The 25,407-nt window shown below is 55.7% G+C and overlaps 1 protein-coding gene across 1 annotated transcript in view; it reads left to right on the forward strand.

Annotated features, from left to right (window-relative positions):
• MYO1F (myosin IF) overlaps nt 1-25,407 on the forward strand; it is a 50,408-nt gene that overhangs the window by 13,035 nt on the left and 11,966 nt on the right. Inside the window, exons 3-17 of the mRNA XM_005281233.4 lie at nt 9,816-9,905; nt 10,854-10,948; nt 14,245-14,332; nt 14,964-15,053; nt 15,426-15,557; nt 16,028-16,162; nt 18,318-18,450; nt 18,964-19,160; nt 20,119-20,199; nt 20,852-20,938; nt 21,404-21,490; nt 21,940-22,107; nt 23,310-23,395; nt 24,789-24,870; nt 24,959-25,065. Of these exons, the coding sequence (XP_005281290.2) occupies nt 9,816-9,905; nt 10,854-10,948; nt 14,245-14,332; nt 14,964-15,053; nt 15,426-15,557; nt 16,028-16,162; nt 18,318-18,450; nt 18,964-19,160; nt 20,119-20,199; nt 20,852-20,938; nt 21,404-21,490; nt 21,940-22,107; nt 23,310-23,395; nt 24,789-24,870; nt 24,959-25,065 (1,658 nt within the window). The remainder of the gene's footprint in view (nt 1-9,815; nt 9,906-10,853; nt 10,949-14,244; nt 14,333-14,963; nt 15,054-15,425; nt 15,558-16,027; nt 16,163-18,317; nt 18,451-18,963; nt 19,161-20,118; nt 20,200-20,851; nt 20,939-21,403; nt 21,491-21,939; nt 22,108-23,309; nt 23,396-24,788; nt 24,871-24,958; nt 25,066-25,407) is intronic.

Raw genomic sequence — 25,407 nt, forward strand, 5'->3', positions numbered from 1 at the left:
AACAGGCCACACCTGGGGCAGCGGGGCTGCACCTGAGTGCCTTTCAGTGGACTAGTTCTGGGGTCTGTTCTGGCAATTCTAGGTTTGCCCTTCACGGGCGGGTCTAGCGGTATCCCTGTAAAGGGGGCGAGGCCAGGCTCTTGTATCAGCAATGTCCTTCCAAGGTTGGAGATACAGGGGGAAAATAGTCCCCAATTGTCTTGTCGTAGGAGGCGTAGGGATATCTCCCGTGAGCCTCTGAACAATACTCAGCAGTGGATGCAGGCACTCTCAGATGCAGCCACAAAACCAGATGCCTGTCTCAATCCGTGTATGGAAGCTCCTGCTTTTCGCATAGGAAGGCTGGAGAAGCAATGACACCTGGGGTTTCTGGAAGGCTGAACGGACCAGTGCGCACTCCCTCTGGGCCACTAGGGGCAGAATTTTCCAGCGCTCAAAGTCAGGGCCAGAATTTCAAACGAAGTCAGCTCCCATTTCCGCACCAAAACAAGCGCCTGGATTTTCAAAAGAGCTTTGCCCATTGGGTGCTGAGCTCACTTGAAAATGTGCCGGGGAGTGTCTCAGTGGGTGTTGCTGGGTGCGAAGTGCTTCTGAAATTCCAGCCCTGAGGTCTTTTGATATTTTGGCTTTCAGTGTTAGCAACCAGGCCAGGCACCCTTGGAAAGCTCATTTCCCCCAGATCTGCAGGACGGTCTCAGTCGGACCCGGGGCCTCTGTCGGACCCATGGCCTCCGTGTCATGATGATCTGGGGGAAGGGATGTGGACAAATTGGAGAGAGTCCAGCAAAGGGCAACAAAAATGATTAGGGGGCTGGGGCACATGACTTACGAGGAGAGGCTGAGGGAACTGGGATTGTTTAGTCTGCAGAAGAGAAGAGTGAGGGGGGATTTGATAGCTGCTTTCAACTACCTGGAGGGGGGATCCAAAGAGGATGGATCTAGACTGTGGTGGTGGCAGATGACAGAACAAGGAGCAACGGTCTCGAGTTGCAGTGGGGGAGGTTTAGGTTGGATATTAGGAAAAACTTTTTCACTAGGCGGGTGGTGAAGCACTGGAATGGGTTCCCTAGGGAGGTGGTGGAATCTCCATCTTTAGAGGTTTTTAAGGTTGACAAAGCCCTGGCTGGGATGATTTAGTTGGTGTTGGTCCTGCTTTGAGCAGGGGGTTGGACTAGATACCTCCTGAGGTCTCTTCCAACCCTGAGATTCTATGATTCTATGATCTGGCCGTTCGTAACTCACCGCTTTCTCCTACGGGCCCCTCGGCTTGTGGGAAATACAGCACTGAGAACGATCACCAGCAAGCAGAGCAGTAACAACATTTCTTTTACAGTACACCACTGTCCCTCTTGCCCCGTCCTTATTCCCCTGGGGGGCTCCTGTACCTGGGGGAAGGAACCCCACCTATGTAAAGTAGAGCTGGTCAGAAAACAGGGGCCGGGCAGGCAGTGCACTGAAAAATGTGAATCTCTGGTGAAATATTTTGGCCCAAAACCAAACTATTCTAATTGAAATGGGAGCAGCAGTGCCTGATGGGAGTTATAGTTCTGGTTACTTATGCTCCCGTTCTCCTCTCTGGATCAGCTGGGCTTTCGGGCCAGACTACATCTCCCATGATGCATCACAGCTAGGGTCTCTTCCCCTCACCAATAAGGTAGAAAGCAGTGCATCATAGGAGATGTAATCCAGCCAAAAAGCCTAGCTGGCCATTAGAGGAATACAAGGACCCTGAATATATCTCCCATGGTGCACCATTTTCTACCCTGTTGGTGAAGCGAAGTGGTGAATAGGAGTCCCTGGCTGTGATGCATCATGGAAGATGTAGTCTGGCCAGAAAGCCTGGCCCATAGAGGAGAATGGGAACATACGCCACCTGAACTGCACCCTTCCCATGAGACGTTTTTAACTGAAATGTTTTGGTTTTTTATGAAATATCTAAATTTTCTGCAGAAGCTGAACGCTTTTCACACATAAAAATTCTTTGGTTGAAAACCCAATTTTCTGTCAAAAACCAGTTCCAGCCAGTCCTAGCGAGAGCAGGCGGAACAATCTCTTATATTTGTGGCCAGCCCCTTGCAGCCGCTGTATACATTCCCCAGTGCAGAGGCCTGGCTGGATGACACCAGGTACCAGGGTGTAGGATCACGGGGCCGAGTATAACTAGGCTGACTGGAGCTGGGAGCCAGTCTGCCGGAGGGGGCGTTATAAAAGGATGACTATTTACAGAGCAGCACCAGGGCATTGTTCATGGGAAAACACACCGGCACCTCAATTACGCCTCTGCGTTTTTGTAGCTGGCTGGAACACCTGAGTGTGGCATGGACAGTACTGGAGCCTCCAAAGAAAGCAAGGCTGAGTGACAGGAGAATCCAGAACCTCCGCCAAGTGGAAAGCCTGCACGCAAAGATGCATCACCGTAAAAGAGTTGACTGTATCCCTGATGGGAGCCAACGGCCAGCTCCCATGAGCTCCAGCCTTCAGACAGACAGCAGAAGCACACCGGCTGCAACAGGGCACGGGAGAGAGGCATCCTCTGAAACACCTAGAGCCTAGACCGTTGAGGTACCTTGCATGGCTCCCCGATATGAATGGACAGCCAGTGCGGAGTATGGAGCATAACGGAACATGCTCCCACTGCCCCGCCCCGCACAGAAACCTGTTTACCTATCATTTATGCTGCTTATCGACTCGATGCCTTTCATTGCTCAGATACAGAAACCACACTGGTCAGTTTCACTTCCTGGCTCTCATCCATCGGACAGCACTTTGGGGTTTTGGTTCCCAGCCCTGCAGCAGGACAAGTTATAAAACAACACCAATCGTGAAATAACGTTCCCATTTCATAGCTGTTTAGAGTCAGGCAAGTGTTGCTCTGCGGGCCTGGTTCGGTGCTCCCCGAACCAGGTGCTCCTGGTTGTGCCAGTGTGTACGCTGTGCAAAGGGGTGCAAAATGTTCCCTGAGCGGAAGGGTTGTGTTTTGCACTCCCACTGCAATGAGTGCACAAGAGGCAGGATGATGGAGAATCAGGCCCTTACTGTCGTTAGCGGTGAAGGCTTTATCTTTACAAAATCTAAATGTCGGGCCTCCGATGCAGTCACAGCTGCTGGAGGAATTAATTTCAGTTCCTCGTCCCCTTACCTCCGGAGGACGGGCTCACGTGGCCAGATCCGCACCCCCACTAGGTCTGGACACTGGGGCTCTATTCCTTGCCTCCCTGCAGTCGGTCCCTACATTCAGGAGACTGTTCTGCTTCCTTCATCTCTGTTCCAGGGAAGGTGCACTGAGCTGGGAGCCAGGAGACCACGCGAGCCAGTCTCGTCTCTTTCACCCACAGCAGGTTCTGTGCAACCTTTACAATTGAGCAAGTCTTCGTAGCGCTCCCCATGAGACAGGCAAGTGTTATTCTCTTCGTTTCACAGACAAGATAACCTCTGGCCGAGCTGAGAACAGAGCCCAGCTCTCTGGCATAGCCCACCCAAGGCTCAGCCACACCGTGTTTCAGAAAGAATCTGCCCCGTCTATGTGCTTGGCTATTCTCTGTGCACCCACCAAGGCCACGCTCCTCTCCCAGAGCCAAGAACAGAACCCAGGAAGCGTGAGCCCTGCTGGTTTTCATTCTGTTGTCTAGCAAATAGCTCATGAGCTACGCTGCACAGTCCCTCTCAAATCCTGCCCCCGGGCCTTTGTGCACCGCACCAGAGCTGCTGCCGGATAGGTCCTGGGACGGACCTCCCCATGAGGGCTTAAAGGGAGGAAACATGGTTGTTATTTCTTTCCACGTGGTGTCCTCCTACCTTGCATCCCCAGCCTAAGGACTCAGGCTCTGGGGCGAGCGCTGGAATCCTTCCCAGATCCCAGTGCCAAGACCATTAGCCCCCAGCCCAAAGTTTCTTTGCAGACGGAGCTTGCCCTGGGCTCGGCCAGTCTCACCACCCGTGTGCTCCGCGGCACAGGCAGACAGCCCTCGCTGGCCCGGTTCCTGCCCCCGCCCCTCACCTTGGCCGTGTGGCTGTGCTCCCCCATGGCACTGGGACCCAGCGGCTGACTTTGTGGTTTACGCTAAGGCCTCTCGAGCGGCCCAGAGCTGCTGCCCTGGCATGGGTCGTTCTAAAGCACGATGCTCTGCGCTGCTCCAGCCCACGGCTCTTTCTAAAACGGAGGCCTTTGCTGAATGCCGGGACTGCCCCGGTGCACACAGCACACTCGGCCGCTCTGGGGGTCTCGCTGATTTCACGTGTCCCCGACATTGGAGGCCAGCAAAGAGACCAGATTCAGCTGAGCAGGCTCAAGGAGCGGACCCGGGCGTCCCTGGAGCGATGCTTTCGTGGACCGGGAGCGCTCTGTGGCAATGTTGGGTCGGGCAGGGGAAGCACTTCCTGGATTTAAAGAATAGGCGAATGGACTCCGAAAGGAGCTGCCGCTGTTCCTCTTCGTCTGGCGTGTAAGGGCGGCAGCGGGCTCAGCGGGGCTGAGAGGGATGGGGTGTGAAACAGGAGAAGATGGAGTGGAGGATTTTGCAAGGTTGTGGGCAACCTGACTGCAGCTGTGCTGATGCGTCTCAGTCCCTGCCCTTTAGCACCCCCTGCTTTTCCAGTCCTGGCCTGCCACACAGCTCTGCCCACGCACTCCAGCCCTGTCCTTCGGCGCCTCTTAGACTATAACAAGGTTCAAAAAAGAACTAGATAAATTAATGGAAGATAGGTCCATCAATGGCTATCAGCCAGGATGGGCAGGGATGGTGTCCCTAGACTCTGTTTGCCAGAAGCTGGGAATGGGTGACAGAGGATGGATCACTCGATGATTCCCTGCTCTGTTCATTCCCTCTGGGGCACCTGGCTGCCACTGTCAGAAGACAGGAGACTGGGCTAGATGGACCATTGGTCTGACCCAGTATGGCTGTTTGATGTTTTTATTCATAGAATCATAGAATCTCAGGGTTGGAAGGGATCTCAGGAGGTCATCTAGTCCAACCCTCTGCTCAAAGCAGGACCAATCCCCAACTAAATCATCCCAGCCAGGGCTTTGTCAAGCCTGACCTTAAAAACCTCTAAGGAAGGAGATTCCACCACCTCCCTAGGGAACCCATTCCAGTGCTTCACCACCCTCCCAGTGAAAATTTTTTTCCTAATATCCAACCTAAACCTCCCTCACTGCGACTTGAGACCATTGCTCCTTGTTCTGTCATCAGGTACCACTGAGAACAGCCTGGATCAATCCTCTTTGGAACCCCCTTTCAGGTAGTTGAAAGCAGCTATCAAATCCCCCCTCATTCTTCTCTTCTGAAGACTAAACAATCCCAGTTCCCTCAGCCTCTCCTCATAAATCAAGTGCTCCAGACCCCTAATCAGTTTTGTTGCCCACCGCTGGACTCTCTCCAATTTTTCCACATCCTTCTTGTAGTGTGGGGCCCAAAACTGGACACAGTATTCCAGATGAGGCCACACCAGTGTCGAATAAAGGGGAACGATCACGTTCCTCGATCTGCTGCTAGTGCCCCTACTTATACAGCCCAAAATGCCGTTAGCCTTCTTGGCAACAAGAGCACACTGTTGACTCATATCCAGCTTCTCGTCCACTGTGACCCCTAGGTCCTTTTCTGCAGAACTGCTGCCTAGCCATTCGGTCCCTAGTCTGTAGCAGTGCATGGGATTCTTCCACCCTAAGTGCAGGACTCTGCACTTGTCTTTGTTGAACCTCATCAGGTTTCTTTCGGCCCAATCCTCTAATTTGTCTAGGTCCCTCACACAATGAGGGACCTAGACAATTCACACAATGCACAGTCAACCTGTGGAACTCTTTGCCAGAGGATGTTGGGAAGGCCAAGACCCCCTGCTATCCCAGCCCTGATGCCCCACTGCACCTCACGCTGACCTGCCTCGCCTCCATCCCTAGCCCAGCACGTCTTTGAGGACTCTACGCAGCCAGATGCTCATCTGCAGCACAGCTGGTGCTCAGGGTTCTAGTTCTGTAACTGCGATGTTGCTTAGCCTCATGCATTATGATCTCAGTCTCCCGCATTTCCCTGGCGAGTGTCCACATGGGGCACTGCACCGGGGAAGGAAGACGGTTTCTGTGGAGCCCCCCCTCCTGCTCGAGTCTCTGATGGCCGCCTGGCCGTGGGTGTTGACCCTGCCTATAAGGAGCTCGCTGCGATGGCGATCGGAGGAGGCAGTCGGCACAACCCTGCAGCGTCACTCTTTGCTTGGCTGGTTCCTTGCTCATCAGACCGAGAACATAAACTCTCCCTGACCTTATATTTGATTATCACGGGGTTTGACCCACAGAGGCATGAGACTGAGCCTGGCCCTGTGCCCAGACAAGGGCCTTCGCCGTCCCAATGGCCATCCAGAGCGCTCCTTTGGCTCCCGCGTCCCATCCCTGCTAGGAGGCAGCGAGCTGGCAGCAGGGAAATCTTTCTAGGCCTGGCTGAGCACTGAATTCCCTGGCTATCAGGCTGGGAACACTGTTCCCCTGCAGGGGAGACGGGAGCAGTGAGCTACGGCAGGTCTCAGGGAAGAGGAGCGCACCAGAGACAGCGCGCACACCGCTCGAGTGGGCTGTGGTTTCCACCGAAGGCAAGGCTGTGTCCTTACAAGGCTGTGCTCTGCGACAGCTCAGGGCGGGTGCTCCTCCTGCCTGTGACAGCAGCCCGGAAGGGCTGGAGTGGCTCATTTGTTTGGTTTTTTTTAGAAAAGAAAAAAAAAAAAACAGAAACCTCCCTCTTCCTTTTTTTTTTCTGCTGCTGTGTAAGGGCCCAGTGTCCAGCCATGAGTCAGTCTGGAGCACTTCTGCATTCCACAGGAAGCACCAGCCCCTCCACCTCCTCTTCCTCCCCCTTTTCCGTTCTGTAAGAGACACGCTAGTCCCCACGGTCACTCCCTCTCCTGGGGGACAAGCCACCCCTCTTGAACCAAGTGGGCATAGATTCATAGATTCTAGGACTGGAAGGGACCTCGAGAGGTCATCGAGTCCAGTCCCCTGCCCGCATGGCAGGACCAAATACTGTCTAGACCATCCCTGATAGACATTTATCTAACCTACTCTTAAATATCTCCAGAGACGGAGATTCCACAACCTCCCTAGGCAATTTGTTCCAGTGTTTAACCACCCTGACAGTTAGTGAGGGGGACCCGTCCTGATTAAACGTCTGCGGCAGGGAGTGAGGCTTCTCCTAGCTCTGTATGAACCCACACACCTTCCCACTGTAACACCCACCCTCCTCTCCCAGACCCCTCCATTGTAACGGTCCCCCCTGCTCTCCCCAGCCCTGCTGTTCCCATAGCCCCTCACGGCAATACCCTCCAGCTCACCACCTCCTATCTCTCCGTCTTTGGGGTGTCCTATGCACGTGCCTCCATCTTTGGTCCACCTAGGGCAGATACCATGGGGCAGGTCTATAGGAGGGACAGGCGGAAGGTGCAGCTGTAGGAGTCAGGACACCGAGGTTCTAGTCCCCAGCCCCGCCCCAGGCTCACTAAGCAAGCCGTGAGGTGGCTCTGTGCCTCAGTTTCCCCATCTGTAGAAGGGAGGTAATTGTACCCCCTTTCTAAAGGGCTTTGAGACCTATGAAGTGCTGAGTGTCGATCATAACAACTGGGCGAAGTGCACACAGGATGTTGTAAATGTCACTCATTGGACCCAGATGTGAATCTGTGTAGCTTGACCGACTTCAGCGGGGCCCTGCGGAGTTACGCCAGCTGAGGCTCTAGCCCATAAAATTCTCTCCATTGTAGGGATCCCGGGGTTTGCTTCTGGCACATGCGAGGATTTTTCTAGGCGTTTTGTGCAGACAGGTTTGCTGTACGTGGGGCTGACTAGGAAGGAAGGAATGCGGGCGACCAAGCAGGCTGCAGAAGGCTGCTAGGGTGAGCATCGCCGAGGTGGCCGGAAGTAGTGGTAACCCATGATGAGCTGCCGAGTGCTCCATCCCGTATTGTGCTCCACACGGACTCTCCCCTGAGGACCCTGGCCAAGCCACAGTGACTGGGGACGCTGGAGGGCACTACTGGGCAAGAGTGGTGTGGCCAGTTAACCTCCAGGCTGGAACAATGAGGCTCTACTCCTTGTGCAGAAGCGGGCCTCCTGCCCCCTTCATGTGGCACAGCTGTTTCACCACATCAAAGCCGCGCTGGGGAACGCCCTTCCAAAACAGGCTGCGATTTTCACCGCTTGTTTCGCTTGCTACATGCTCTCTGGGGAGGCCACAACTCAGAGGTGGTGGGGGGCCTACCAACAGGGTCATCACCTGGACCTGATTTTGCAGGGCGGCCCCTGTTTTCATGGGCCTGTCCCGGGCTGTCGTCCAGTCCGAGGCTGCAGAAAGCTCCTGTTGCGCTTGGGTAGGAGGCGAAAACTCTGCAAATGCATCATTAGGCGAGGTCTTAAGAAGAGAAGAGCCACTTTACACTGGATCAGACCCTTGGCCCATCTTCGTCCTGTGCCCAACCTCCTGCTGCATAGGACATGACCACTGGTCCATCTAGTGCAGTGGCCGTTTTCCAATACAGGATCAAACCCACGGACTATCTCAGCTGGCATTCTGCATTTACGTGGTGGCAACACAGCCTCACCGCGGGGTGATGTCATGTGAGCGCAGCCCATTTCAAGATTGCAATAAGAACGCTTTGCTGTTCCGCAGGACACGGCTTTGGAGGGAGACCACCCACCAGGTGCTGCTGGGCAAGGACAGGCTTCGTGAAACCTCCTGGCCACTAGGGGCAGAGTTTTCACTAGTGCTCCGCATTGGCACCCGCAACTGGGGCCCGATTTTCAAACGCGCGCAGCTCCCCCTTAGGCACGTGACAAAAGTGGCCAGATTTCCGACAGAGCCACCCCGCGTGTCAGGTGAAAATCCAGGCCCTTCTCGAGGTGCTTAAATGGGAGCTGAACGCCTGAAATTCAGCCCTTGGGTGTCACCGAATCTGATTTTCCTTCTGCCTTTTGAACTGGTCCCAAAGAACAAACTCCTCCAACATTGCCCCTGGTGGAATTCCAGTGCCTCCTTCCCGCAGCCCCATGTCAGGGAGCTGCTAGGAGGGACAGGGCTGTGGCATGAGCCCTCTGCAGCCCGGCGATTCCCTTACCACGAGGAGAGGAGGCACATCATGTGTTTTACTTGCTGCCAATGCTGCTAGAACTCGGGGTGCTGCCGCATCCCCTGGCTTGAAGTAGTAATAACAAATACCAACTCCATGATTCCCATGGCTTCCTTCATCAGCACCCCCAGTATACAAATTGTTCCAGCACCCCCGCTTGCTGCTACCCCTTAATTCTCCTGCTGATCAAGGTGCCGCATCATGGCCCCTTCCCCCGGGATGGCAATCTGTGTGACAGGTCCATGGCCCCGGAGTTAGAAGGAGCCAGAGAAGCCCAGAACGGTCCATCTGCCATCACTCTCCTCGGGCCGTAACAGCGCCATGGGGTATTGTCTGCAGTGAGCCACCCAATAAGCTGCCACGTTCCAGGGGAGCGCGAACAATGTGTGTAGTGGGGGTGCTGAGAGCCATTGAACCAAACTGTAAACCCTGGATGTGATGGAAACCACTTCAAGCTGGGGGTGGTGCTGCACCCCCAATTCCAGCACCTCTGCCAAGTTCTGTTCCAGATCCCAGATCCCCCCCAGGTTCCAGAGTGGGGGCAGAGGGAGCTGGTCTGGACCCATCTCTTGTATCAAAGTCCTCACCATGCGCCTGAATCTACCGTGGTCCTTTTGGGGTCTTGTTGGCTTTGGGTACCGTGGCATGTCTGGTGCGTGGGGCTGGGTGGGAAAAGGAGAAACACGGGGGAAGCTGACGGCCCTTAACAAACAGCTCAGACCTACATTGGCTCGGTGCTCATCTCCGTCAATCCCTTCAAGCAGATGCCTTACTTCACGGACCGGGAGGTTGAGCTGTACCAAGGAGCGGTGAGGAGGCCGGCTGGTCTTGGGGGTTAGAACTGGGGCGGGGCTGGTTGACATGACTCCTTGTTCGGGCTATTCTGTCTTATACCTATGCATAACGTGCAAGGCGCAGACACGTTTCTAACTGATTGTATAAACGGGCCCCAGGCTAGGCTAGGCCCTCGGACTGGGAGTCAGGAGGTGTGGTTCTGGTCCCAGCTCACTCTGTGACCTGCTGGATGACCACGGGCAGCTCCCTGGGTGTCTGTCTCCTCTCCAGCTATAGGGATTACTGCAGTATCTATTTCCAAACAAAACCTGTGTAAAGGTTGAAAGTACATATCAGCAACTTAGGGTAAAAAAGTATTACCGAGCAGCTGCAGTTATTCCAAAAACCAACTTTATAAGCCCGGGAGCTTCAGAGTTAAGGTTACACTTAAAAGAAACCCAAAGGTATTAAGATATGGAAATGCACGGATAAGGCACCCAAAAAACCTTAATTCTGCCCTGAAGGGGGGAAAAAATATGAAAAAAATCGAATGTGTCTTTAAAAATCAGTTTAATCTAATCTGGCGTCACAAGCATCAGCATGCAACTGCTTGCAGCCCAATCGGCACACAGCGGCGGCCCAGGTGACATCCTCAGGGCCATACAGGTAGTGTATATACTGTGTGGATGCAGCCCACATAACGTAGAATGCTGCATACGCGGCCCACAATGGTAAATAGGTTGAGAACCACTGGTCATCCATGTATAGTTACCACATGGCATTGCTATAGGGCAGAGTTAAGGCATTGCTATAGGGCAGAGTTAAGGTTGTTTGGGTGCCTAACTGGAGAAGGGAGGTGGCGGATGTTTGTCTCTTATCCTCCCAGGGAAAGCGCTGCTCACCAAGAGGGTTCTGGTTTATGCGTTAGACTCTGCGTTGTAGTTAGTAACCGTTATTCTCGTTGTCTGTTCATTGGCCGCTAGGCTCAGTATGAAAATCCACCCCACATCTACGCTCTGACCGACAACATGTACCGGAACATGCTGATCGACGGAGAGAACCAGTGCGTCATTATCAGGTAGCAAGAACACCGACTCCCAAATAAGCGTGACTTGGGTGGAAGTGGGGGTTGATCTCAGCTGCGGAGCAGGGTCAGGTCTGTTTCCCAAGGACCCCATAGGTGCCCCACAGAGAGGGCGTTGGCGATTCAGTCAGTGGCACGCTCAGAGCCAGTACTGATCCAATACCCCACTGCCGCGCTGCGGGGAGTGGTGCCGTCTTCGGGAGAAGAAGTAAACCAGAAGAGTGGAGCTAGCGTCCTGCCCTCTTGGGGTCATTAGAGATTCCACGACACTTTTCATATGACCAGGCTTGTTACTGCTGGTGTCTTGGCTGAATTCCAGTCCCGCCTCCCTACATTCCTCTTCCAGTTTTGACTGGATACAACATTTTTCGCCTCCTCTCCTCCGTTGCTATGTGCCGGTAAGCCGCGGTAAGCCTTGCAAAGGTAGCTGCCCAGCAGTGGCGGGGTGCGGCGAGCTCCGTGGATGTGTGTGATCTGCAAAGTGCTCGGGGATGAAAAGCCCCATCGAATTGTGAGGTTATTCATCAGTGTTGTTATCAAAGGCACTTGCAGACGTCCTGGACTCTGCATTCCTAGCAGGGAGCACGTTGGCACGGCGTCCAACGAAACGCTGGGCTAGGAGAGGGTTCCACAAACCCACCAAGTGCCCGCCTTGTGCCAGCCCCCTCTCTCAGGCATACTCAGAATCAGTCCTCCCCTCTCCCGGCCCGCTCCACGTAATGAGTAGTATGGGCACTGTAGTCACCAGTCATCACCGCTAGGCTCTTTCAGGTTAAAGTTCCCGTCCACTTTCAAGAGAACAAACTTCCGCACCAGCCTAAGGGGAAAGTCAGACCAGTATAAGCTAAGGCAGGGCTGGGCAAACTTTTTGGCCTGAGGACCACCTTGGGGTTCCAAAACTGTTTGGAGGGCCGGGTAGGGAAGGCTGTGCCCCCACAAACAGCCTGGCTCCTGCCCCATCCGCCCTCTCCTACTTCCCACCCCCTGGCTGCCCCCCTCAGAACCCCCGACCCATCCAACCCCCCCTGCTCCTTGTCCCCTGACTGCCCCCTCCCAAGACCCCCCCACCTCTAACCGCCCCCCGGGACCCCACCCCCTATCCAACCCCCCTGCTCCCTGTCCCCTGACTGCCCCCTCCCAGGGCCCCCCCACCTCTAACCGCCCCCCGGGACCCCACCTCCTATCCAAACCCCCTGCTCCCTGTCCCCTGACTGCCCCCTCCCAGGACCCCCCCACCTCTAACCGCCCCCCGGGACCCCACCTCCTATCCAACCCCCCTGCTCCCTGTCCCCTGACTGCCCTGACCCCTATCCACACCCCCGCCCCCTGACAGCCCCCCGGGACTCCCACACCTATCCAACCCTCCCCCCCGTTCCCCGTCCCCTGACTGCCCCCCGGGACCCGCTGCTCCTTATCCAACCCCCCCACTCCCCACCCCCTTACCATGCCTCTCAGAGCAGCAGGATTGGCAGCCGCCCAGCCGGAGCCAGCCATGCTGCGGCACTGCCCGGCAGGAGCTCGCAGCCCCGCCACCCAGAGCGCTGGCGGCACAGCGAGCTGAGGCTGCAGGGGAGGAGGGACAGCAGGGGAGGGGCTGGGGTCTGGCTAGCCTCCCCGGCCGGGAGCTCAAGGGCTGGGCAGGACAGTCCCGCGAGCCAGGTGTGGCCTGCGGGCTGTAGTTTGCCCACGTCTGAGCTAAGGTGTGAATCTAAACTGCTATAGTTATACTTGTGTATATGGACGCTGGTATAGCTCTGGCTAAACTTTCCCATGTAGACAAGCCCTAACGTATTTCCTCTCTCACATGACCCACCACACTGCCACTTTTCATGCTTCATTATTAAGCAAGATCATGGCTCGCCTCCATTGCGCTAGGAGCTGTACGTACATCTAGTAAAAGACAGTTCCTGCCCCCAAAGGCTTTCAGTCCAAGCAGATGAGTCAGCCAAAGGTTGGGAGGGGAAACTGAGGCACGACAAAGGGCCATGACTTTCCCAAGGTCATCCCGCGGGTCTGCGGTAGAGCCGGGAATAGAGCCCAGGTTTACTGAATCTGAGTGGAGCACTCAGTCCCCTGGATAGGGTGACCAGATGTCCCGATTTGATAGGGACAGTCCCGATTTTGGGGTCTTTTTCTTATATAGGCTCCTATTACCCCCCACCCCGTCCCGATTTTTCACACTTGCTGTCTGGTCACCCTACCCCTGGACCTCATTGCTAAAAGCAAATGTGCCCGGCTGGTATGCAGAGGACGGCAGCTCAGCACAGGAAATGAACGTTACGCAAGAGGTTTGTCTGTTTGAATATTGCGGAGGAGCTGTCCGGATGTGGGGCAAGTCCAGAGACTTCCCTTCTAGGTACAAGGCACCAAAACGAATAATACAGGCATCGGCCTGAGCCAGGAACCAGAGTGTGCGGAGCTTGGAATCTCGTCACCCACCTGCTGCAGGGATGTGCAGCCATGATTCCATATCGCTACACACCTCCACTGCCCCTTCACAGGGACCAGGAAGAACTATTCAACTCAAAACGGGACCACCCTCCTGTACCCAGCAAGAGCTCCCCTTCCGCAGACACGGAGAGAATACCGAAGAGTCTCCGAGTTATAAAATGATGTAGCATTTGGATTGCAATAGGGTCTAGAGGCCCCAAGAGAGATCTGGCCCCCTATTGTGCTGGGCACTGCACAGAAAAAGCAAGAGACAGTCCCTGTCCCGTAGTGTTTACCTAAATAGACAAAGGATGGACAGGAAAACAGGCCCAAAGAGGGAAGTTTGGTCACTGGTGGACGGTTGTCACTGTCTGCACCCCATTCTAGGGGAGGAATGAATATTCTGTCTTTGGGCAAGGAGGTACCTTGCCCATCTGCAGTGGCGGTTTAGCCACTGGGCCAACGAGGCCCGTGTCCAGGGGCCCCGTCCAACTGGGGGGGCCTGGAAAAATGGACCCGCTCTGCCCGCCCGGCGCTCCTGCCGGGAAGCGGGGTCGGGGTGCAGGGGCTTGCCCTGCTCCGCCCGCCCGATGCTCCTGCCGGGGAGCAGTAGAAGCCCCCGTGCCCCAATCCCGCTCCTGGCAGGAGCGCAAGGGGCGGGGGGCACTGCAGGTGGAAGGGGTGGGGAGGGCCCCCCCCTTGCTCTGGTCCAGAGCCCCACAAAAGTGTAATCTGCCTCTGAAACCCACAGCGGGCTAAGGGGTGAGTGAAACCTCCATCAGGGCAGTGGTTCTCTCTGGAAATGTAGACACTGGGCAGGTTATTTCACGTCCCCCCGTTTTGTTTGAATGTTTCTGCAGTGGGGAAAGCGGGGCTGGAAAAACGGTGGCAGCCAAATACATTATGGGCTACATTTCCAAAGTGTCCGGCGGTGGAGAGAAAGTGCAGGTACGGCTCCCTCTGCAGCCCGGGCTCTCTCTGAGCCTCTCTCTACTCATCCTCGCGTCATTCTTGTTCTCCATTTCCCCCACCTCACTCCATCCCTTCCTTCCCCCCCACCCACTTTCCTAGGGTTGAATCATCTTTCTGTCTGTCAGAGGGCAGCTCCTCCTTCCCCGTCTTCTGCAGCTCCTCAGCTCTCCCCACCGGCTGAGATCACCGTAGGTTAGCCCGGGAAAGGTGATGACCTACCAGGCACCAGATCCTGCTTCCTCTTCAAACCCCACCCTGCATGCTCAGACCTGCCCTGCTCTAATCCAGGATTTGGCGCTTCCAAACCAACCGCTCCCAACACAGATCCGGCAGTGCCCACACACGCACCAAGATCCGGCACTGCCTGCCTTGTGCCAGCCTGACACGGAGCAATGCCCTTCCATCCTACCAACCCAGAGGTGGAAATAGCAAACCTGCTCCAAGCCAAGAGCTAGGAATTGTCCCCCGCCCCTAAACCGTGAAGTGCCACATTGCCAGCTTTCTGGCAGCCCTTTGCCATGCACCTCACCACGCTGCGACTAGTCCCCCGTGAGACAATGGACATGGCCCGATCTCTGACTCGCCCAGTCTTTGCTCTAATCCTCAGCACGTGAAAGACATCATCCTGCAATCCAACCCTCTGCTGGAAGCCTTTGGGAACGCCAAAACCGTCCGGAACAACAACTCCAGCCGATTTGTAAGTCTCCAGGGCCAGATTTCACCGCTGGTCGGTCCCAGGGAGGGGTGTGCGGATTGGGAGATGTGATCGTCCCATGGGAGCCACGGGTTCCACCTAGAAGCCCCAATCAGGAGTGAAAAGCTTGGTGTAATGGTGCTGTACATACATGTCATCAAAGACAGACCCTGCCCCAGAAAGCTGCCAGTGACAGGCGACAGCAGGTGTGGGGAAGAGAAACATGGTGAGGCCTGAAGGCAGAGGGTCCTGGGAGAAGGTGGGAGAGACTTCCTTAGACAGGGGGGTCCCTGAAATGAGACGGCCCGGCCTCTGGCTGATTCCCAGAGAACCGCAGCCCTGCAGCCTCACGGCTGAAATGTCTTCCCTCGGCAGGGGAAATACTTTGAAATCCAGTTCAGCCGGGGCGGTGAGCCGGATGGAGGGAAGATCTCCAACTTCCTGCTGGAGAAATCCAGGGTGGTGAACCAGAATGAGAGCGAGAGGAACTTCCACATCTACTACCAGGTACCCTGACAAACCTGGGCACCCGGGGGATCTGGTGCTGAGCGGGCCCCACGGCGGTCAAGTGTGTGTGTGTGAGAGAGAGAACAGGAGAGTGAACACGGCTGAGTGTGCATATCAGCACATGTGTGCATGATTGACTAAGAATGTGTGAGTGTATCTGTGAATGTGCACATGCGGGCATCATCGTGAGTGTGCAAATGGACATGCCTGTGTACTGGCGTCCGTGCCTGGAAACGAGTGAGTGTGCCCCCATGCTTTTACGCTGTAGCGTCTGTAGCAGAATTGCGCCCTAGAGCTGCTGATAGGCCTGGGTTTCTGGCTGAGCAGGAGACGGCACTCCAAGGCTAGACAGACAGCCCCACGCTGCAGAGCAGGACAGACAGCCCCACGCTGCAGAGCAGGGGATCCCCAAGGGCTGGTTCATTTCCAGGAGCTGACCCCAGCCCTGCATTCTTCCCCTTTACCGGCAGCTCATTGAAGGGGCCTCCCAGGAGCAGCAGCAGAACCTGGGGATCATGACCCCCGATTATTACTACTACCTGAACCAGTCCGAAACCTACAAGGTGGACGGCACCGATGACCGGAGCGACTTCCACGAGACCATGGTGAGTGGCGTGCTCACAGTGGGGCATGTTAGAATGTGGCTCTTACCTGAGCTGTATGTTTATCATAGAATATCAGGGTTGGAAGGGACCTCAGGAGGTCATCTAGTCCAACCCCCTGCTCAAAGCAGGACCAATCCCCAGACAGATTTTTACCCCAGTTCCCTAAATGGCTCCCTCAAGGATTGAACTCACAACCCTGGGTTTAGCAGGCCAATGCTCAAACCACTGAGCTATCCCTCTGATCTGGCCCAGCTTGTGAATGAAAACAGGATTGATCTCCAAGAAGGCAGCTCTTTGTGCCCCATCTTCTGCTGCTCCTGGGGCCCTCCGGCCCCGTATTCCAGAGGGACTGGCTGGAGCTGAAAGAGAGGGCTGGACATCCAGGTGGGAACAGTGGCAACATGCCTGCAGCTGAATGCCAGGCTAGCGGGGCTAAACGGGGCCGACGAGATGGGGGGAAGCTGGACCCCGAGTCCCCTTCCAGACCGCCAGGCCCCAGTAATTTGTACCGGCTTCCCCTCCCTCTCGTTGGCCCTGGCCATGCGCAAACAGGTTTGGCGCCCCGCGCGCCCTCTGAGAGCGGGACACTCGGAGATGGGTGGGGATCTGGCCAGCTACCCAGTCTCTGAACCCGTGGTGCCGCCATCTTGTATTATTTTCCCAGCATTCCCATGGCAACCAAAAGCAGCCCTTAGGGCAGGGGTGGGCAAACTTTTTGGCCCGAGGGCCACATCTTGGTATGGAAATCGTGTGGCGGGCCATGAATGCTCATGAAATTGGGGGGTTGGGGTGTGCAAGGGGGTGAGGGCTCCGGCTGGGGGTGCGGGCTCTGGGGTGGGGCCAGAGATGAGGAGTTCAGGGTGCCGGAGGGGGCTCCGGGCTGGGGCAGGGGGGTGGGGTGCCAGAAGGGGTGCAGGCTCTGGCTGGGGGTGCGGGCTCTGGGGTGGGGTTGGGGATGAGGGGTTCAGGGTGCAGGAGGGTGCTCCAAGCTGAGACCAAGAGATTTGGAGGGTGGGCAGGAGATCAGGGCTGGGGCAGGGGCTTGGGGCGTGGAAGGGGGTCAGAGGTGCAGGCTCTGGGTAACGCTTACCTCAAGCAGCTTTCAGAAGCAGCGGCATGTCCCCCGTCCAGCTCCTATGCGGAGGCGCAGCCAGACGGCTCTGTGCGCTGCCCCGTCTGAAGGCACTGCCCCTGCAGCTCCCATTGGCCACAATTCATGACCAATGGGAACTGCGGGGGCCGTGCTTGGGACGGGGGCAGTGTGCGGAGTCCCCTGTCTGCCCCTACACATAGGAGCCAGAGTGGGGACATGTCTCGGCTTCCAGGAGCCGTGTGGAGCCACAGCACATGTGGAGCAGGGCAAGCCCCCAAAACCGCTCCCCAGCGAGAGCTCGAGGGCCATATTAAAACGTCTGAAGGGCTGGATGTGGCCCCTGGGCCATAGTTTGCCCACCCCTGCCTTAAGAGCAAAGCTGCCAAGGGCCTCCACGGTCGACACAGCCACATATGTGTAGGAACACAAGCTCGGAAGGGACCTCCTGGGTCACTGGTCCAGTCCTCTGCTATCATAGGCCACCCCGTCCCATTCATAAATGTATCAAACTCCATCTTAACACCAGCTAGGTTTTCTGTCTGAGGCAGAGAGAGGCTGTTTTCTACCCGTGCTTGGTCCTGTCTGCTCTGCCGGCGCAGGAATGAACCCCTGGCACTTTTTGGAAGAGGCGTGTCCTCTGCCAATGTTAACCCGCCATTACTGTGCAGGGTGCTACCTGCCACCTCGTTGCTGTCTTCCCACCCCAGAGGTGGCTGCTTTTCAGTAGTGCTGTCTGTTTGGTGGTAGATTGATACAGCAGGGCTGTTCGTGTCCGGGTTTCACCAGGTCCCGGAAGCGGATGCTGCTTTCTTCTAGGGCAACATTTCTGAAAGTGCGGACACGTCTAAAACCCTTGGAAGTCCTGCAGGACATTCCGAACGTTTTCGTTGTCAACAAAAATTAATTCTTTTATTTTTTTTTTTTGGCTGAATATTCCATTTCACAAATGGTCACGGTGGCTTTATTTTTGCTGGTGTTTTAATTTTCCAAATCTTCCCCAAATAAGTGTACAGCCATAATACCAGGGACCCGGGCTGATGGGATGCTTTCTCTGCCCCCTAGAACGCCATGCAGGTGATAGGCATCGCCAGAGCGGACCAGCAGCTGGTGTTACAGATCGTGGCTGGAATTCTGCACCTGGGCAACATTAACTTCCGAGAACAGGGCAACTATGCCCAGGTGGAGAACCCTGACTGTGAGTGCCACAGCCTGAATCCATCCCCCCGGGAAAGGGCCAGTAGAGAAGACCAGGAGACAGCTGAATGGGTAGATTTCCACCCAGTGTCAGGGCAGATAAGCAGCTCACAATATCCAGGCTGGATTTAGTTAATGAGATCAAGCGGAGATGCTTTTCATAATGCTTTGGACTTATATGCAAGTTCCTTACACGACAGGTCTCAAAGCACAATACAGACAAGGCTGAGCGTCACTGTCCCCATTTTAGAGATGGGGCAATTGAGGCACAGAGAGAGGAAGTGAATTGGCTAGTGGTGACTCAGCAAGACATTGGTAGAGCCAGGAATAGGACCCAGGAGTCCTGGCACACAGGACCCCTGCTCTAACCACTAGACCACAGCCACCCCTTGTCCATGGGGGCATGGCTGAGCTGGGGAACAACAACAGCCCTGTTCACTAACAGCAGAGGGAGGGAGTTGTATGGGCTGGTGGGGTGTCTAGAGACACCCTGACTTTCACTCCCTGTGTGCAGTGCTGGCCTTCCCCGCCTACCTGCTGGGGATTGATAAGGACAGGCTCAATGACAAGATCACCAGCAGGAAGATGGACAGCAAATGGGGCGGCCGGTCGGAGTCGATCAACGTGACCCTGAATGTGGAGCAGGCGTCCTACACCCGGGACGCCCTGGCCAAGGGGCTCTACTTGCGGGTCTTTGACTTCCTCGTGGAGGTGAGGGTCGTGCCCCAAGCTACCCGGGTTAAGCAGAGCCGGTGGGTCCCTGGCTCTGTGTGAAATCTCTTCTGTGGCTGTTCCCGAGTCCTGACTAGGAATCTGGGGGAGATCAGCCCCCAGGATGGGATGCCCCTTGGAGACTGAGTCCCATCTACCCAGGGGTGGTTACAGGCTTCCCATCTCACCAGCCGTGGATCCAGCAGCAGCTGCCTGAAGAGACCCATGGCCGGGGTTCCCCAAAGTCTCCCACCCCCAAACTGCCCCAACACTTGAGGGGAAGGCAGAGGATGTGATGGTCCTTCCTCTCCCGCTTCAACCTGTCTCTAAAGCAGCAGCTGCCCCTCCTCCTCATCAAGGAGCAGCTGCTGGCCCCTCCCCTACTGAAGTTGTCAGACCCCTGTCTGAGTATGGGGCAGGGCTTCTGGCTGGCACTCAGACACCAGGGAGATGGATGGATGGATGGGATGGATGGGTGTATGTAGATAGATAGATAGATAGATAGATAGATAGATAGAGGGGGTGTATGTAGATAGATAGATAGATAGATAGATAGATAGATAGATAGATAGATAGATAGATAGATAGATAGATAGATAGATAGATCCACCCTCCAACACACTTGGGATTAGCAGCTGCGAATGGTGTGTTGAATTGTGATGAAGGGGACGTGTCTGACTTCGATTTGACATTCTCCACTGGGTACGATGTCCCTGGGGCCAAAGCAGCCGTTGTGACTGGCTCTCGTTTTAGGTGCGATGTGAGTAAGGGACAGGGTTTGGCTTTCGCCAGGGTCCCTCTCCCTTCCCCCAGGGCCAGAGCCAGGGTCAGCGCATGCATGAGAGCCGCGAGGCCAGAAAGACAGTGTCACATGTCGGAGAACTAGACCTCCTGGTGCTGAAGCTCTCCCTGTGTCTCTCCCCCTTCACTCTCCCTCTCTCCGTTTCTTCCCCTGCAGTCCATTAACAGGGCCATGCAGAAGCCCAATGAGGAGTACAGTATCGGGGTGCTGGATATCTACGGCTTTGAAATATTCCAGGTACTTGTTACACTTGAATGGAGGTGCCAACTCCCCCCACCCGTAGGGCACGGTCGCTCCCTACAGAACAGCTGAGAGGGAAATGCAGGGGTTCCCCTTGCAGCCTAGACTGCCAAGAGGGGTTCCCAGATGCAGAACCCAAAGGTACCTCCCTTCCAGAGTCACTGTTTCCCCACTACGCCCTTTTCCTCTTCCTCCACCTGCCACCGCCCTCCTTCTTGGCACCCCTCAAAATGCTGGGCTCCTTCTCGGGGGTCCACTGTTTGGGGGACTGATCTGTGTTGGCCTGTGAGTCTGCCCCACAGCTGTATAACACCCAGTTCTGCACGGACCAGCCTGCCAGCTGCCCCTCCTGGTGCCCATCCTCCCCACTGACCGGCTCTGGAGCCAGGGGCCGTCGCCCTAGACCCTATGCCAATGTCTCCCCTTGCAGGCCAGCTGGGGAGCTAATTGCCCGGCCTTGCAGAGCCACAGTGTCCCTGGGACCCACCAGCCTGGAGAGGGAGAGTCCCGAGCTGGGGCTGGCTGTTCTCCCGGGGAGCCCCCTGCAGAATGCCCCATAAGGCCCAACAGGAGCGACAGGGTGTGAGTCGGGGGGAGCCGACCTCCCAGCTGGGATCTCACTCTCTCTCTCTCCTTTATACCTCTGTAGAAAAACGGCTTTGAACAATTCTGCATTAACTTTGTGAATGAGAAGCTGCAGCAGATCTTTATCGAGCTGACCCTTAAAGCGGAGCAGGTACGGTGCACACCGGGGCAACGCGCTGTGGGGCAGGGGAGAGCAGAGACGGGCTTGTTAAGGCTGGAGGTTCTGAAATCAGGCGGGTTTATGCAAACGAGCGTATGCATTACCTCATTTGCCTGTGGCCTTTTCTTTCCCCCCCTGGCAGAGACCAGGGAAACAGGCAGGAGGGGGCTGCTAGGTGCTCGGCACTTTTGCAAAGCAGGTGCTTCAGTACGGATGTAGGAACTTCACCTGAGGCCCCCACTCCTGAAAATCTTGCCCCAAAGGTCCTGAATGCGTCTGCAGCCAGCCCAAGGCCCCGAGACAATTTTGCATCTGCGGGAATTACTTTATGTGCATAAAAGGGAGGCAGGTGAAACTGTCCCCCTCCCCCATCGGCCTGTGCCCCAGCTGTGGGTCCCAAAGCTCCGTCCTTGCCGTACACAGCTGGATCAGCTGGGCCTCTCTTGTCTGTCCTAGGAAGAGTATGTGCAGGAGGGGATCAAGTGGACCCCGATCCAGTATTTCAATAACAAAGTGGTGTGTGACCTGATAGAGAACAAGCTGGTAAGAGAGGGCAGTTCTGCTGTCCTTCCTGGCAGGGGGCAGTGCGGGCTGTGGGGTGTGTCCCCGAGGAAGGTGCTTAACCCACTGGATGCTGAAGGGGACTGAAACCCTGGGCAGTGTTCAGTTGCAGAACGGCAGCACTGTGCAGGTGACATCGCAGGGAACGAGCCCGCGCTGGGGAGTGACTTTGTTCCCCGCGTGCTCTGCATAAGGGGTTAATTCGCTTGACCTGAGTGGAGCATAACCCCTCTCAGCACGTGGCTGGGCTGAACGGGCCAAAGCCTGGCACTGGGATTGGCCCAGCAATCCGGGACAATCCCTGATACTGCGATCCCTGCATTCCCTCCAGCGCTGCTGGCAGGCGCCCAGGTTTGCGGGTCAGTGATGCAGCGAACACAGGGCCCCTCATCCACGTTCTTCCTTGCGTTTGTTCCTGCCCTTTCTCCCAGAATCCTCCTGGGATCATGAGCGTCCTCGATGACGTCTGTGCCACCATGCATGCGACGGGGGAAGGGGCGGACCAGACCCTCCTGCAGAAGCTCCAGGCGGCGGTGGGAACTCATGAGCACTTCAACAGCTGGAACTCGGGCTTTGTAATCCACCACTATGCAGGCAAGGTATATTGCATGGACACAGGGCCTCGCGCCATTGCACACGGCACCCACGCGAGCACCTGGCAAGGATCCCTGTCCGCTCACACTGCACATAATCCTATGGGAGTACACACACGTCACATGGACACAGCCGCACACCGTATGGATCCCTGTCCGCTCACGCTGCACATAATCCTATGGGAGTACACACACGTCACATGGACACAGCCGCACACCGCATGGATCCCTGTCTGCTCACCCTGCACATAATCCTATGGGAGTACACACACGTCACATGGACACAGCCGCACACCGCATGGATCCCTGTCCGCTCACGCTGCACATAATCCTATGGGAGTACACACACGTCACATGGACACAGCCGCACACCATATGGATCCCTGTCCGCTCACCCTGCATGGACAGGCGCCTGCACATAATCCCATGGGAGTACACACACATCACGTGGACACAGCTGCACACTGCATGGATCCCTGGGTATATGCACGGAATGGGTAGGTCTAGTGGAGACGCTCTTAGGGGCTGACTTTCTGTTCTGTGTTTGTACAGCACCTAGCACAGTGGGGTCCCAGTCCATGAGTGGGCTCCAAGGTGCTACAATAACACAAATAATAATACATCGGGCACTGGGCAAGGGCTAAGGGGTGAATCCCTGAATCTACCCTGTACCTCTGTTCTCCATCTGTAAAATGGGGATAACGCCCCCCTAACTCACAGGGGTGAGGTATGATGCAGGTATGATGGTGCTGAGGACCAGGTAAGTGCCTAGAGAGAGTGAATGATGCCCGCTGTTGCATGGATAATGTACAACTATCCCATTGATTCCCGTGTCTACGTGTGGCTAGGCACCATAGGGACACATGCAGTTATTACTTCCCTGGATCCATCGGCTGCATTGAGTCAGGCACCTCGGCAAAGCTGCAGTCACCTGGCAGCAGAGGCATTTGTACCAGAGCCCTGAGTCCACGGGTTACGCTCGTCCTGGCAGGGAGCGCTCCCCACAACAAGCTGCAGGCCCAGAACGACCCGAGGGAATCACGGGAGGGATAACTCGGAACAAATGCAAGACGTATGCAACCCGCTCATGGGACGTTTGACGGCAAACGTGTATTTCTTCCAAAGCGCGGGTCGTTGCGGCTCAGGCAACCCGTGGATCTGGTCCGTAGAGGACCCTCCTCGGGCTGATTTCTGACGTTTCCTTCCAGGTCTCCTACGACGTGAATGGCTTTTGTGAACGGAACCGGGATGTGCTTTTCACCGACCTCATTGAGCTCATGCAGAGCAGCGAACAGTGAGTGTCGCCCTGGCCATATAGCCGGGCCCATCACAGGGGTCTTCTTAAAGCTCCTGCCCTGAGTTCTGTCTACGTGCGAACTGCTGAGCTGAGCCGGAGAAACAAGCCCAGAGCCCTGTCCCGGCAGGGAGAAGGACAGGACAGGGCTGTGACAGCCCCCTACCCCCAGTGTGGAGCCTGGCCTTCCCAGTGGCTTTCTCTCCCCTCTGTCTCCCAAGCAGCCCTTCCCCAGAACTTAACTGAGCTTAACCCTTTGTTGGCCTCAGACAAAGTGGTGCCCCAGCCTGCTGGGTTGTATACTGGCCTGTTGCACAGCAGCTCTCAGGGGTCAGGCAAGCATGTCCCCTTTATGTGCAGCATTGTACCAGTCTATTAAGGGCGGGGGGGGGGGACTCATCTTCCTGGGATGCATCAGGTATTAGCTAGACAAATTAGAGGATTGGGCCAAAAGAAATCTGATGAGGTTCAACAAGGACAAGTGCAGAGTCCTGCACTTAGGAAGGAAGAATCCCATGCACCGCTACAGGCTGGGGACCAACTGGCTAAGCAGCAGTTCTGCAGAAAAGGACCTGGGGATTACAGTGGACGAGAAGCTGGATATGAGTCAGCAGTGTGCCCTTGTTGCCAAGAAGGCTAACGGCATATTGGGCTGTATTAGTAGGAGCATTACCAGCAGATCGAGGGACATGATTATTCCCCTCTATTCGGCATTGGTGAGGCCTCACCTGGAGTATTGCGTCTAGTTTTGGTCCCCCCACTACAGAAGGGATGTGGACAAATTGGAGAGAGTCCAGCGGAGGACAACGAAAATGATTAGGGGGCTGGGGCACATGACTTACGAGAAGAGGCTGAGGGAACTGGGGTTATTTAGTCTGCAGAAGAGAAGAGTGAAGGGGGATATTAGATTGGAAACACTATTTCACTAGGAGGGTGGTGAAGCACTGGAATGGGTTCCCAGGGGAGGTGGTGGAATCTCCTTCCTTAGAGGTTTTTAAGGCCTGGCTTGACAAAGCCCTGGCTGGGATGATTTAGTTGGGGATTGGTCCTGCTTTGAGCAGGGGGTGGGACTAGATACCTCCTGAGGTCCCGTCCAACCCTGAGATTCTATGATTCTATGACTCTAGTGTAGGAAGCCGGACACTGGACTGGATTTGATCTAGTAGTGCAGCTCCTATCTTCCTGCTGCTGGTCAGCCCCGTTGGGAAAATTCGGGGTAAAATTCAGCCCTGGTGTAAACAGGTGCGGCTCCCATGAACTTCAACCGCAGCGGCACCTGCCTGAGCCAGCGCTGAAAGGAGCTCCCTGAGCTGGCCAGACCCTGCGGCGGGGAGCTCAGAACCTCAATGGGTCCGTGGCGGTTTCACGCTGGTGACTGTTTTCTGCCTTTTAGTGCTTTCATCCGGATGCTTTTCCCAGAAAAACTAGATGCCGACAAGAAGGGCCGACCGACCACAGCCAGCTCCAAGATCAAGGTACGGGAGGAGGGTACGGGAGAGCTTCTCCCTTCCCTCGGGGAGCCAGTGAGACTGTTAACACTGTCGACGTCGGTCTTTCCAACAGAAACAGGCCAACGACCTGGTGAACACGCTCATGAAGTGCACGCCACACTACATCCGCTGCATCAAACCCAACGAGACCAAGAGACCCAAGGACTGGGAGGAAAGCAGGTGAGAGAGGCCTTCGCCGTTCATTACTTGCATTACGAGTAGCGCCTAGCGGGCCCATTGCGCTTGGAGCTGCACATACACATCGTGAGAGAGAGTCCCTGCCCCAAAGAGCTGATGGTCTAAACAAAGGGTGGGAGGGGAGACACCTTCCCCAAGGTCTCAGAGGAGCTCAACAGGAATGGCACCTGGGTCTCCTGAGTGACACACCAGTGCCTCTACCCACTAGGCCAGACTGCTCCTCACTGCAAGTGTGTGAGCAAGAAGCCAAAGATTCATTACTAGGCAGCCCCAGGGGACTGCCCGCAGATCCAGGTCATGGTTCAAGGCAGAAAAAACGTTTAT

This window comes from Chrysemys picta, chromosome 25, assembly GCF_011386835.1.
Source record: "Chrysemys picta bellii isolate R12L10 chromosome 25, ASM1138683v2, whole genome shotgun sequence".
NCBI lineage: Eukaryota > Metazoa > Chordata > Testudines > Emydidae > Chrysemys > Chrysemys picta.